General features: G+C 35.4%; 1 protein-coding gene across 1 annotated transcript in view; it reads right to left on the reverse strand.

Moving 5' to 3' along the window:
- The window catches only part of Klp31E (kinesin-like protein 31E), a gene marked incomplete in the record, with an annotated part of 248,841 nt that overhangs the window by 31,592 nt on the left and 203,466 nt on the right, over positions 1-13,783 (reverse strand). Inside the window, 11 exon segments of the mRNA XM_069319410.1 lie at positions 1,043-1,178; positions 3,095-3,332; positions 5,356-5,577; positions 5,711-5,883; positions 6,325-6,360; positions 8,432-8,659; positions 9,021-9,197; positions 10,106-10,292; positions 11,644-11,846; positions 12,294-12,402; positions 13,383-13,529. Of these exon segments, the coding sequence (XP_069175511.1) occupies positions 1,043-1,178; positions 3,095-3,332; positions 5,356-5,577; positions 5,711-5,883; positions 6,325-6,360; positions 8,432-8,659; positions 9,021-9,197; positions 10,106-10,292; positions 11,644-11,846; positions 12,294-12,402; positions 13,383-13,529 (1,856 nt within the window).

Raw genomic sequence — 13,783 nt, forward strand, 5'->3', positions numbered from 1 at the left:
TCAATTGTGGCTTTCCTCTCTTTGAAAAGTTTTCCCAGGAAATAAGGCATCAGCAATGTGTGTGTTTATACAGATAGAAGGAAGCTTAACTGGAACTACATGTAGGTCACTTTATATAGATGTTCTCTTAAATATCTACTAAGAGACCGACATGATGAAATGCACAGTGCAATGCGTTATCAATTTTCCAAACAATAAAACAGAGATTGCTTTGCAATTTGTTCTTTGCAAAATTTTATATTTTGTTCATAGTAACCATCTGCCTCTTCATCTGAAGATCTGCAGATGACATACAAAGGACGGTAATATTGGGAAGACTCAAGTGCTGCAAATTTTGAGGAATAAAAAAATCAAGGACAAAAAAAAATGGGGATGTTACTTTCTGTGGCATTTCCATATAAAAATGAAATGAAATCCCAAGTTGAGCACCTGGATAAAAACAAAATGTAGAATGGTTGAGTATAATCAGTTTGCAATTTAATGTTTATAGTAGGAATGTAAAGTAAATATGGAAGCCACCTGAAAATTTTTTGAAAGGGATTTGGGAACTCTGTTGCTCAATCAATACACATAACTGGAACTTATAAACATTACATGAAATTTTTAAAATTCAATGGTCCTTAATACCATCTACTGATTTTTCTATATTACTATACTGTATATCCAAGAGTTTATAATATTCATTATTTCAGCAAATAAAGTACCCTGTACAATGTATTAAACTCTTAATGCATTGTATACTCAGAATTCAAGGCTAATGTATCTACTGCAGTTGATTTCGTTTATGATAATATGTTTGCAAGAAATTACAATGATATATAACACTTTTACTATAGTATTCTTGTTTGAAATTTTTAATACAATGACCATCTCCCACCAGTAATTATACTAATGAACTAAACCATTTCTAGTATCTCAAAATTAGGTTGCACGCCTTCATCCAATAATTTGCATGTGTTCATTTTCCTAACAAGAAAAACATTGCTTAATTTTCTACCTAAAAGTTAACAGTCCTGAATTGGCTTAATTGCTAAAACATTACCTTTCCATGTCTCGCTCCATACTACTGACTGTCTGTTTGTTGTAGGCCACTTTATTGATACTTTGTTCAAGATTCTGCCACTTTTGTTTCGCCACCTTGGGGGAGAATGCTGTGTGTTGTAGTCCAATACCAGCTTCTGTTTTAGAAGATGAAAAGTTGTACTTAACAAAAATAATGTTTAATAAATGATAAAACTTCTGACCAACTCAATAAAATGGCTAATGCATCAAATGAGACAAGAGCACAGATGATATGATCTTGTAAGCAAACAATTGAGTGAAGTGGATTTAAAAGTATCATGTTTACTTATTCTAAACAAAATTATGAATAACTTGAGTTAAAGAAAGTACAAAGTTCAACAAAGCTAATACAGTAATAGGTTCTATGATACGGTGCAACAATATAATATTTTGGGTAACCAATTACTGTAGTGTATTTGAATGTAAAACTTGGGTGCACTTTTTCACACCCAGGTGAAACAGAATTCACAAGCAAGACTTGATTACCCTCACTGGCATAAAATGTTGTATACATAAAATATTTATAAAAAGCAATATGAGGCAAACATCAGAAGGCACTGTACCTCCACTAAAGCTACAAGTTCATGAAAAACAAAGTTCATTAGACAACATAAAAAATATAAAAAATATATCCAAAAGAATATGAATGATGAGGGGAAAAGGAGAGAAGCCAGGAAGAAGGCCTCTAATGCATTGATAATTGCATTAATTTACCTGAATTAATGCCAAGATATTGATTAAATTACCTGAATTTACCCGAGGGGCCACTATATCTCTGGTAGTCTCGACAAGGACAGGAAGATGGTAGCTTGTTGAATCCCCCCCCCCCTCCATTTGTCTTGATTTTGTCGAGCTGGATTTTGAAATTTAGCAGCGTTTTGGCATTTACATCTTTGGCAAGTAGGTAGTAACCATAGGTTATTTACTCTATGGGTGAAAAGGCATCCCCCCCATTTTCCATCCTGCATAGTAGCTTGTTGAGCTTGAAACTGTTATTCCTTATTCATGTTACATCTAACCATTTCAAGACATGGTCTGGATCAATATCCTCCAAATTGTTCAATATTATAAAAGATTCGCCGTCTGGTTTGCATTTGTCAGTCCTTTGGCCGTCAACCATTCCTGGTATGAAAGTTAACTTGGTTGAAGAATAATTTTAGTCACCCATAGTTGAATTTGCAAATGATTCCTTCCCTTAGGATTCTTTCCATGAGCTTGCAGATATGAAAGGTCAACCTGATCGGACGGTAGTTTTCTGCTGAACTTTTAATGTGTTTTTCGAAAATAAAGGTAACATTTGCATATTTCCAGTCTAGGGAACTATCCCTTGGTCCAGAGATTTTTGTTGTAATTTGCTCATTTAAAAGCAATACCACTACAGTATTTGTAATTTACACATCTTTCCATTAGTGAATAATTATTATTAACAACATTATAAAACATGTATTTAGTCTGTAGGATTACTTTTTGCTTATAATTCAGTCAATTACAGAAACAACTTTTATGGCATTCTGATGTATAGCTAATCACTCCACTTAATGCTTCAAATTTAGATGCAATGAACATAGTTTTGCACTCCTTTGTTACCTAAAATATGCCTATCCAAATCTATGTGCTATCACAAATGTGTACGAATCTATCTGGTATCAATTACATAAATGAATATCAATTTCCAAAACGCTAAATAAAACCATTAAATAACCAGGAAAAATATATGACTAAGATAATGCAGTGTTGATTATGAATATTATAGTTTTAATCTAAGAATAGTGAAGACCCACTCGTGCACAGTTCACTTCAGGAAGTGTTGCCGGGTACACCCTAAATTGCTAAAATATCAAATGTCAGTAATACTTCGTAATTTTAAATGCCCAGATATATTTCTATATTCGACCACATGTCTCAAGGATGGAGAGTTCCAAGATGGTACAAGACTTATAAATACAGTATAGAATGAAGAGCAGAATTAAAAATAAGTAGCCAATACAACATATCACTAAAATATGAATTACTTCAATACAAATTTACTTACTTTTCCTTAGTCTTCCTGATGCCTTGCTGCTTAATCCATGTCTTGGAGCCTTCTTTAACACAGCTAGCTCTTCTGTTTTACGTTTCAATACGGTATTTTTCAATCTATTCTCTGCCTCCAAGCTTTTTATGTACGTCTCTTGTTTACGCGAAGCCTTACGTAGCTGTGCAATTTCCTTATTTTTTATGAGTTGTTCTTGTTTAGCTCTATTGTTATCATCCTTCATTTTGTTCATAAGCTTCAAAGATAAGAAATTAATTAAAATGCAGTACAGTACATAATTTTATTAATTATAGCCTATAATAATATTTATTAATATTTTAGTCTTGTAGCAAATATCTACATAGTTTCCTTATAGTGCAAGATAAAGCTTGCAGGACTGAAGAGAAAGCAACGGCAGTTTATATGGGTAGAAAAGAAAGGCAATATAAACAACAGCGGTGTGTCGTCAATTGAAGCCACTTGTGAGGTGTAAATTTTAGCTCCCTGTGTGGTGTAAAGAACAGCTGCCTGTGTGGTATAAACAGCAGCCGTGTGTGTGTGGTGTAAACAGCACCACGTGTGTGGTGTAAACAGCAGCCTCCTGTGTGGTGTAAACAGCAGCCACGTGTGTGGTGTAAACAGCAGCCTCCTGTGTGGTGTAAACAGCAGCCTCCTGTGTGGTGTAAACAGCAGCCACGTGTGTGGTGTAAACAGCAGCCTCCTGTGTGGTGTAAACAGCAGCCTCCTGTGTGGTGTAAACAACAGTTGCCTGTGTGGTGCTAAGTACAGCTGCTAATCATCCTCTACAAACCACATACATGTAACTGAATCTCCTTACAAGACAATACAAAAATGGCCCTGAAAGTGGCAAACTTCCTTAAATAATGAGCCCAAGCATAAGCCTTTGGCTGATTTAACTTTACCAAGCTACAAATGTATCAGTAAATGCCAGCCTTGCTTCACCATACAAGAGTCGGACAAACCCACTGTATAAATGTGGATCTAAATGTGTGTGATATAAAGATTTGATAAATCAAGGTCTGGTGAACCAAGGTCCAACTGGGCTACAGTATATAGTAAAGTACTGTACATACAGAATTTGGTGAAAGGAAAATGTGGATGTAACCACAGGAATATGATCCAGTAGTGATGTGCAACCCAATCCAATGGATTAGGTATTAATTGCAAAGAACAATTCCCTAACTATCTGGATTTGTGTCAGTCAGAAAAATTATTTACTATATAATAAAAATTTACCTGCTGAGCTATCTCATTTGGATGCTCCTTAAAATTAGATTTTATTGTGTCCATAGGACTGGATCATACACACTCAGCCTTCTGGAGGTCAATCCAAGCTGGATAATCTTCTCCAATATCTCAATGGCTCAAGCATGTCCTGATGGAGACCTCTGACACAATTTCCATCATTCTGGGTTGAAACAATGGCCTGCCCTGACTTGGTTAGTCTCATACATAGAGAGAACTTTACCTAAGGAAGCAACTGAGTGGTACAGCTCAGAAACAGGCTCCAAACAAAATTCTGAACCATTAAGTTTTCAAAATATGAAAAATATTTTTCATACTCAAAGATGTGTGTAAAATTCTTTCCATTATTACCTCATCCTGCAGACACAAAGATCTCTGACAAAAAAAACAAAAAACAACAAACTTCATATGTCAGGCTGTAGTTAAACAAGCACACCACCACTAGTAACTTTTAAATGGCCTTTTCACATGAAGCAGGGTAACAGTGGACTGTCTACCTCAAACCACCATTGGATAACTGCTCACTATCAAACAAACGATCAGTGCAATCAACTTACATCTTGCAAGTAATCACTGGAATTGCTGGGGGAAAACCAATTATTGCTGTTAACTACTGGTTAGCAACTAACTCCTAAGCTGAATGCCATTATCTTGAGGTTATCTTGAGATAATTTCTGGTCTTAGTGTCCCCGCGGCCCTGTCCTCAACCAGGCCTCCACCCCCAGGAAGTAGCCAGTGACAGCTGACTAACTCCCAGGTACCTATTTACTGATAGGTAACAGGGGCATAAGGGTGAAAGAAACTCTGCCAATTGTTTCTCGCCGGCGCCCGGGACTGAACCCGGGACCACAGGATCACACGTCCAGTGTTCTGTCCACTCAGCCACCGGCTCCCATTATTTTGTATTATAAAAAAAAAAATTAGTTTCTAAATCCTTACAAAGGACACAGTTACACAAATTCTGGATACTAGATAAAACCTATTAAGATATTTATGACGTATATCTCACTTACCCTAACTTTGGTTTTCTTCATTTCTGCTAAATCGCCCTTAAGAGTGCGTAGCTGCCTCTCGTGCTGTGACCGTTCCTTCATCAATTTTGCATGCTCTTTCTGAGCAGCTTGTAACTTCTTTAATTCATGCTGCATGTTGTTTATCTTTCTTTCATATTCCTGTTTCACTGTCTTGACTTTATCATCACCAACAGAGCTACTTGATTTGATATTGGCAAGTACCTGTATTAGAGTATATATCCAATTAGTTAATTGCTTACTATATAACAAATTTATATTGTGCAGACTGAAGATCTTTCCGAGTTATTTTTCAGTTAAAAGAAGTCCCAATACACCAGTTAACTGTGAAGCATACCTTGTCCCTCTCCTCCTGTGTTGCCCTTATTTTGTTCATTAGAACGTTTAGTTTATCCTCATACTGTAGTCGCATGGTCTCAAGGCGCCGCTGACTCTGTTCCAACCCTTCAATGAGTTTCTGCTTTATCGATATCTCACTGGTCAAGTCTGCCAGCTCTTCATTATAGTTCTCTGTCCATAAATAGTTTTAAGTAATAATTAATTGTATTTTTTATTTATAAATTAAACAGACAAAAAACATTCTGAATTTTTTAGAAATATGGCTGAAAAGATTGTGAAGTGCCAGTAAAGTGAAGGCAACTTTAAAGGACAACAGAACATTTCAATAATCTTCTGAGATTTATTAACTACCATGTTAAGCATAACAGAAATAAGGTTAATTTACTTATTACTGTAGATAAAATCAACTACATATGTTAGTAATATGGATAGAAGCAGGCAGTCAGAGCAGCTCTGGCATAAAATAAATACTTCATCAAAGTCCAGATTAACCTACTGAGCTTATGTTGGCTAAATGGGGAAAAAAATCATCATATAATTTCAGAGAATGATCTACCAAGCTTCTTGTCTCTTAAATGGACCACAACAAATATAATGTTCTACTTTTCCTACCTGATTCCTCTTCAATATCAGTGTCGTCATCGTCATCTTAATAGCAGCATAAGGAACAAAATACAAATGAACATTACAACTATCCCAACATATGGTAACCATGACCACTTAAGACTTTAAAACACTATGTACATTAATACCCAACCTACACATACGAAAACATTACTTGATGGACACGACAGACCAAAACATTGTCTCTTTCTTTGTTTTTTCATGTGTGGGTTGGGTATTTAGTTTAAGCCAAGTTATTGTGACTTATCCTCTGTATTATGTACATTACAATCAACACTAGGTCAATTTTTAACCCTTTGGCTGCCAAGTTAATATTTTCCAGTACAGAATGGAGACTAAAAAACTACAGTAGTAGAATTTAAAAAATTAAATACAGTGCTACCTTGATTCGACGAACTATATTGGACCAACTCCAATTCATTGCAGTGAGATATTTATTGGAATTGGGGGATGTAAATTTGTGAAAAACTGAGAAAGCTCAAAATGAAAATGAGCCATAGAATTTGGTTTTAAATATGCTCAATGGCTTTCCCAAAGGCCCCCAACTCTTTCTTCTAATGATGTGGGCCATTTACAAAAGTTATTAAAAATGTGACTGGAGTGATATTAACAGTTACCAGCCATACCTTAATATTTCTCATGCTCTATGGGCTGATTTCAGTGAAATTGTAATTTCAACCTTTCATATAAAGGACAACTACCAAGAGAACCTATCTGTACAGAGATGTAACCACATCTAGCATATTTCCCATGTCCTTGCCTCAAAAACTCATTTTCAGGGGGAAATGGGCCCATATTTGTGAACAAAAACTGGGAAATCTCAAAATGAAAATGAACCGTTGAATTTGGTTTTAAATGTGCTCAATGGCTTTCCAAAGCCCCCAACTCTTTCTTCTAACGTTGCAGCCATCAACAAAAATCATTAAAAACCTGACTGGAGAGTTACCATTCACACATACTCTATGAAGTAATTTCACTGAGCAAAATTTTAATTTCAACCTGTCATATGAAGGACAACTACCAAGAGAACCTGTCTGTAAGGAGATTTAACCACATCTAGCATATTTCCCATGCCCTAGCTTTTAAATCTTATTTTCAAAGGAAGAAGGGCACATTCATTTCTGAACAAAAACCTTTGCAACTGGAAATAGAAAAAACCACAGAGTTTTGTTTTAAATATGCTCAATGGCTATCTCAAGACCCCCAACTCTTTCTTTTAATCTTAAGTTGATAAATGAAACTCATTTAAAACGTGATTTGGAGCACTGAGAATTACCATTCATATCCTCATATTTCATATGCTCTATGGATGATTTCATCAAGGGACTCTAATTTTAATATACGATGGAGAACTTTTCCACTAGTCTGTGAACTCTGTCCCAACATCCTAAGCAAATTTGCACATCCCTTGCTTCAGTGAACAACAGTTCGAGGACTCGGGTGAGTAAATCTGGCCTGGAAGGTGTGTGTGTTCCAACTGGAGATTCACCAAATTGAAGTTCGTTAAATCGAGATTCCACTGTACATACAAAATAGTTATATTTTTTAATGAAACCACTGGAAAACATGTAATTTTCATTTTATTAATATAAAATAATATGGAAAAATACAACTATAAGTTTGTAACCCACACTCAAGACGGAAGTACTGCAGCCATAGGGCAATACTATACCCATAATCAGAAGCTATAATGGAAAAAATCAACTGAGGATCAATATTGAAACTAAACCTTCTAATCTAAATCAATAGCAAGAGAAATATCTCCAGACTGTTATTCAAACATATCAGGAAGATTATCTACCCTCTGTATAGACAACATTTGATGAGTAATTGGAAGAGTATTATTGCAGCCATAGGGTTAAAGATGCCATCTGGCAAGTAAGCTACTTGCAACAATGCTGAAAAATGCAATTAGCCATTACATTTTGACTCTAGATGATTACATAAATTTCCCTTACACCAGGACTGATGAATTGGTGTCAGTAGGATAAATGCATGATCAAAAGTGGAGGCCATGTAGAACATATTTAGCAGCTTAACAAATGAACTTTTTGCAGGAGCATAAACATTAAAGCTGAACTAAACTTTAGCATACCTTTATCCTCCCCACTTTCATCAGAACTTTCTACTTCCTCCTCATTTTCTTCTGTATCACCTTCCTCATCCTCATTATTATCATCATCATCATCAGCTGAGCCAGACCCTTCTGATAGCCTCTTCTTCCTCTCCATGGCCTGAAGATCTTTGTTCAAGTCTCGCTTGGCTTCTTCTATTAGTTCTGCGAAGCTCTGTGTAGTCTCCTCCAAACAACCAATCATGGAACCTGAGACATGTCAACATTTAAGAAAAGCCATCCCATGTGTAGAAACTAAACAAATAACTGACCAGCATAACAAAATTTCTTGCCACTCTCACATGCTACCTTAATTTTACAGTACAGAATAGAGAAAAAACTGATGCTTTCATAGTGGAAAAATGCTTCCCCATTACTAATGTACACACACAAAACCAAATTGTTAAGCGAAACATTTCCATGGCATGGTGCTGTACCTGCAAGGATTCACCAATAAATTTAAAATTCTATTAACAAATTTTCCTCAAATAATTTTATGTACATGTTCCACCCCATAAAGCTAAGAATGGACCAATGGTATATGATCAAGACTGTAATTCTTAAAACTTACCAGACATAGGAACATGTACAGGTGACATTGACAGTCTGCCAACGTTATTAGCTCGATTATTAACTTGTTTACGTAGCTGCTGACAGAGATTTTCACTTTCACACAATTTGGCTCTTAGGTCTTCAATCTCTTTGAGGTATCCCTGCACAACTGTGGCCATGTCTGAGTCTTCACCTGCTGCAAGAGTACACACAAATAAAATAGTGAACTCTATAAATATTGTTTGTCCTCTAAACAAAGACCCAAAATCCATTCCATGCACCCACCAAACCCTGTTTATGAATGAAAAATGGTTTATATACTACTCACAACTGATGACGTCTGAACACTTTTGGAACAAAGGCTTCGCTAAAAACTTTTGTTCAAACTACATCGCTGTAAATGCTTCACCCACATACTACAAATACAAATAATCAGGAACAGAACCTAAACACCTAACCTAACCAGTGCCTAAATATGCACAATATGCTAATATATAATAATATTAATTTATATTTGAGAATTTTTTTTTTTTTTTATTGAACAGCAAGTTAAAATTGATGAATGCGGCTGTGGGGTCGACAGCTGGATGGAATGGACTTGGTCTGAGGACGGGTTACATGAAGCACCCAAGATAAACAATTTCTCTCAATTATGTGCACATTAATAACATTATTAATTATTGACAACATCCCTGTTGTCAAATCCATGCACTGATATGACTAAAATACGTGTAGTTAGTTTTAATTTGTTATTGTGTACGATTTTGGTGTAGTCATTTTGGTATACTGTATGTTCATGATTAAAACAATATATGTGATTCCACACATACAATATATATATCTTATTTATCACACAAATGATTAACTAGAAGGCATGTTTATGATGTACAGTGTCTACCTCAGTGTCTTTTATATGATGCTATTTTGATCATTTTTAAAAACTGGCTGTGACAGCAGGATATGAAGACACCAAACAGAATTGTACCAAAACCTGTGAATATAGCATTGGAGTACAAAAACAAGTCTCGGACTTGAAAATATGGCTACTTTCTGAATAAGAATTCATATGAGCAATTGATCACACAACCAAAAAATCGTACTTACAGGTAATCCAGCCACTAGTGGCCTTCTCTGCCAATAGCATTGTGTTTTTAGCTGTTAGCACTTCAACAGTTTCTTGTAATGCTTTAATTCGGGTCCTCATGTTGTTGATTTCTGAAGAAAGCATCTGGTTCTCGTGATACATATCATTGACAGCCTCGGAGCCATCTTCACCTACAACCCGTTTACCCTGTACACACAAGAGGATAAATATTAAGAATAAGATATTGTAATAATAAATTTATCGATAAATTTTGATACCCTCTGATAAATCAGCTTTTAGTGATGAATAACAGTATAGTAGGCCCACACCTTGCTAGACCTTGGCAATGTTTCTTACCTTTAGTCATGCCCTAACTATAAACTTTGGGTATTAACAGTTTTGTTACTTTAACTATTTAATACTAGCAATATGTAAATCCCTCAAAGTGACATGTACAATACAGTTTTTTTTAATTATCTATTTAAGTATAAATAAAAGAAGTGATGTCCAAACCACACATCGGAAATTGACCTTCATCAGGTCCGTTTTCTGAAAACGGACTGAAAGATCCATTTTCTGATCTTTCCTAATCTTTCGGAATCTTTCCGGAAGATTCGGAAGACATTTTGGATCTTTCAGTCCAGAAAGATGGACGGATGAAACATTATCATCTTCTGTAATGAAAACCGAGTGGGAGAGATAAACAATGTAAGGGAAGAGTGAGATAAAAGGAAGGATGAATGAATGAAAGAAAGACTAAGAATAAGATGAAAGAAAAGAATAAGAGAAAAAGGGAAAAAAAGAGGAAAAGCTAAGAATGAGGGAAAGGTTAGAAGGGAAGGAAAAAGAAAGAACAGGAAAAAGGGTGTAAATAAGAAGTGAGAAAAATAGTAACAAAAGACGCCGAAGGTAACGAAAAAATCTAGCAACAAAAGAGACAGACAGGAAAGAGCCTAGAGAGGGCAAAATCAGGTTATGTTTGTTAAGAAGGTTAGAGCATTTAAATATGTACTGTGAAAGGAAAGAGTCAACAGCAACAAAGCCAGGACTAAGGTTCATGTTAGGCATGTTAAAATTGGAGCCAAATTGACAAGACGGTGTCTGTGAAGAATAGAGGCAGGAAATTTGATTTTAGAAGACAAATCTATAGGATGATTAAGAGTCCTTAATGACAGAAGAGAGCACTATTTGTGTCTGCAGACTTAACACATCTTTTGTGTTCCTTATTAAGTCTGTCATTCAGCGCAAGGCCAATATATCTTCAGCCATGTTACTGTGATTCATTGTATGCAATCAGTGTGATTTTTCCTTTTATATCCCTTAATGCTTTCTCTATCATAATATATATATCATTAAGACAAAGAACAAAGGGGTCAAATTAAGATGATTTTCATAAACTATTATTAAACAGAGATAAATAATTTGATGTTTGAAACTATGTACCTCACAGCTATATCCATGCTCTGGATCTAGGTACAGCATTTCTTCATTGCATCCAGTTACTGTATTAACTAAACTTAATTTAGGAAATTTAACATTTACTTTTTGTTAACATTACCTGTTTATATTCCATCAATTCAATGCGAAGCTGCTGAATTTCCTGCCTCAATATAGCAATTGCCTTACTGGCCTTATCTTGATTAACCATTACTCTGTTCTTAATGTTGCGTGCACGATTAGCATATTTTAAAGTGTTGAGGGTCTCCATGAAGTCTGTGTCACTCGGAGAAATGCATGCTATCATAAGCGTCTGACTATTACCTGTTGAGAAAGACTTATTTTAGTAAGAAAGGTAACAATAACACTCTTGACTTATTGGAACATTAGGTCCAAATACGTAACAAATCAAATATTTTTAGTTTGAAATTGAATGTGTATGAAAAATTATCTATACAGGAGATAATCGGTTTCACTGCTTTTATCACTTTCCATCGTGCAAAATTACTTACTATACAAAAAGTACATACAATTAAAGATTGAATAGGACTAGAAATCTTTCAAGTTAAAACTCCTAAAACAATTAAATATACAGTATTTCCACTTTTCTTGTTACCATACCTAATAATCTATCACCCTCAAAGCACTGCACTGAAAATAACTGAAGTCTATCAAGAGTTCTTTTTAACTACTGTACATCATTTCTACCAATATGACCTTTATTTTACAGACAAATTTAATGTATGGAGTTGATGGCACCATACACCTCACCTCCAAGGGAATCTTGTAGAAGTCGTGTAAGTTTAGAATCTCTGTACGGTACATGGGATGCCCTTTTGCTAACATCACCCAATGCAGAGATTACATTTCCTAAAGCCAGCTGTAAAAGATGCAAACTCTGTATAAAACAAAAATTCTAAAAAGATTATCTAATACAGAAATTAATTACTCTTCACCACATTCCTTACCCTTTGCCACCTTCCCTTCTCCTGTACCACATTCCTACTCTTCACCACCTTCCCTTCATCCCTGTAACCATCTTCACTAAACAATGTCTTCATCAATAAATGAACTACCTAAGACAAACAATCATTAAATCATTCTGAAGAAAATAAAATGCTGAATGAACTTTAGTGCAAATGGATTCTGGTATTTATCAAGATTGTAAATTAGACAAATTTGCCATTTCATGAAAGAGGGAGCATGGGGCTCACTCTCGACCTGCTACTGACCATCCACAAGGACCAGCTACAGTACTCTGTCAAGTTTAGAGGGTCTAGGCCCATTAGTCTAGCATCCAACCTTAGACAGACACACAAGCACTTTGTTGTACAGATACTGTACTGCAAAGACAGATTTGTAATAACATACTCAAAACACCTCAACTTCGCATATGAGAACTTATCTATTACCCATATTACTTTATTAATAGATAATCCTTCCTTACTTCTCTCATATTACTACACTCCTGCTTTTATTACATTTGCTCCATTGCATAATCCATTATTTCCTTTAATCTTTATCTTGCATAAATCAAGCTTATTGAACTTTCCTCCTTTTAACATATTCATCACTTTCACAACTTCTGTTCCTAATTTTTTGCTCAGACATTCTGCCCAGCTACTAAAACCTGCCTTTGCTCTCTGGGACCTAGACACATGCTGACCTCATACAAGGAGATTTTAACCTTTAAAGATAAAGAGATTTTGGGAAGATGAATCCCTAGTTAATCTCTCCACCCCTATAATGTAGATTATTGAGGATACAAGGATGAGTACGGGATATTCATGCCCATGCCACCTCTTGGGTGACTTAATTTTCATGAATCAATCAATCAATAAGTCTGAATGAACCACTTACAAGGCCACAGTTGATTGATATACCCTCCCTTGCTCTCTCCCCGGTGGCACCTGTTCTCTTCAGACGCTCAGATCCAGCCAGATCAACAAAATGAAATTTGGCCGTTAGTGTCTCAAACTCTGGGATATCTTCAGGGTTTTCAACATCCTAGAAATAACAAATATATTACCACAAACATTCAATAAAAACAAACTTTTAGTGTGTGTAATTACTTAGGTGTAGTTACTGTCCTACATGGTGTCCATGTCTTCTCAGTGCTATATTGTCATATTATGTTTTCAAAGTACTAATGGTTTAAACAAAAACATAAAACCTATATGCTAACATTTTTATATCATGGATTTGGAGCATCCTCTGGTACTAGCAACTTTCAGTATTGTATATGCTCTGCGACAGTTCAA

The sequence above is a fragment of the Procambarus clarkii genome, chromosome 93, assembly GCF_040958095.1.
Source record: "Procambarus clarkii isolate CNS0578487 chromosome 93, FALCON_Pclarkii_2.0, whole genome shotgun sequence".
Classification (NCBI taxonomy): domain Eukaryota; kingdom Metazoa; phylum Arthropoda; class Malacostraca; order Decapoda; family Cambaridae; genus Procambarus; species Procambarus clarkii.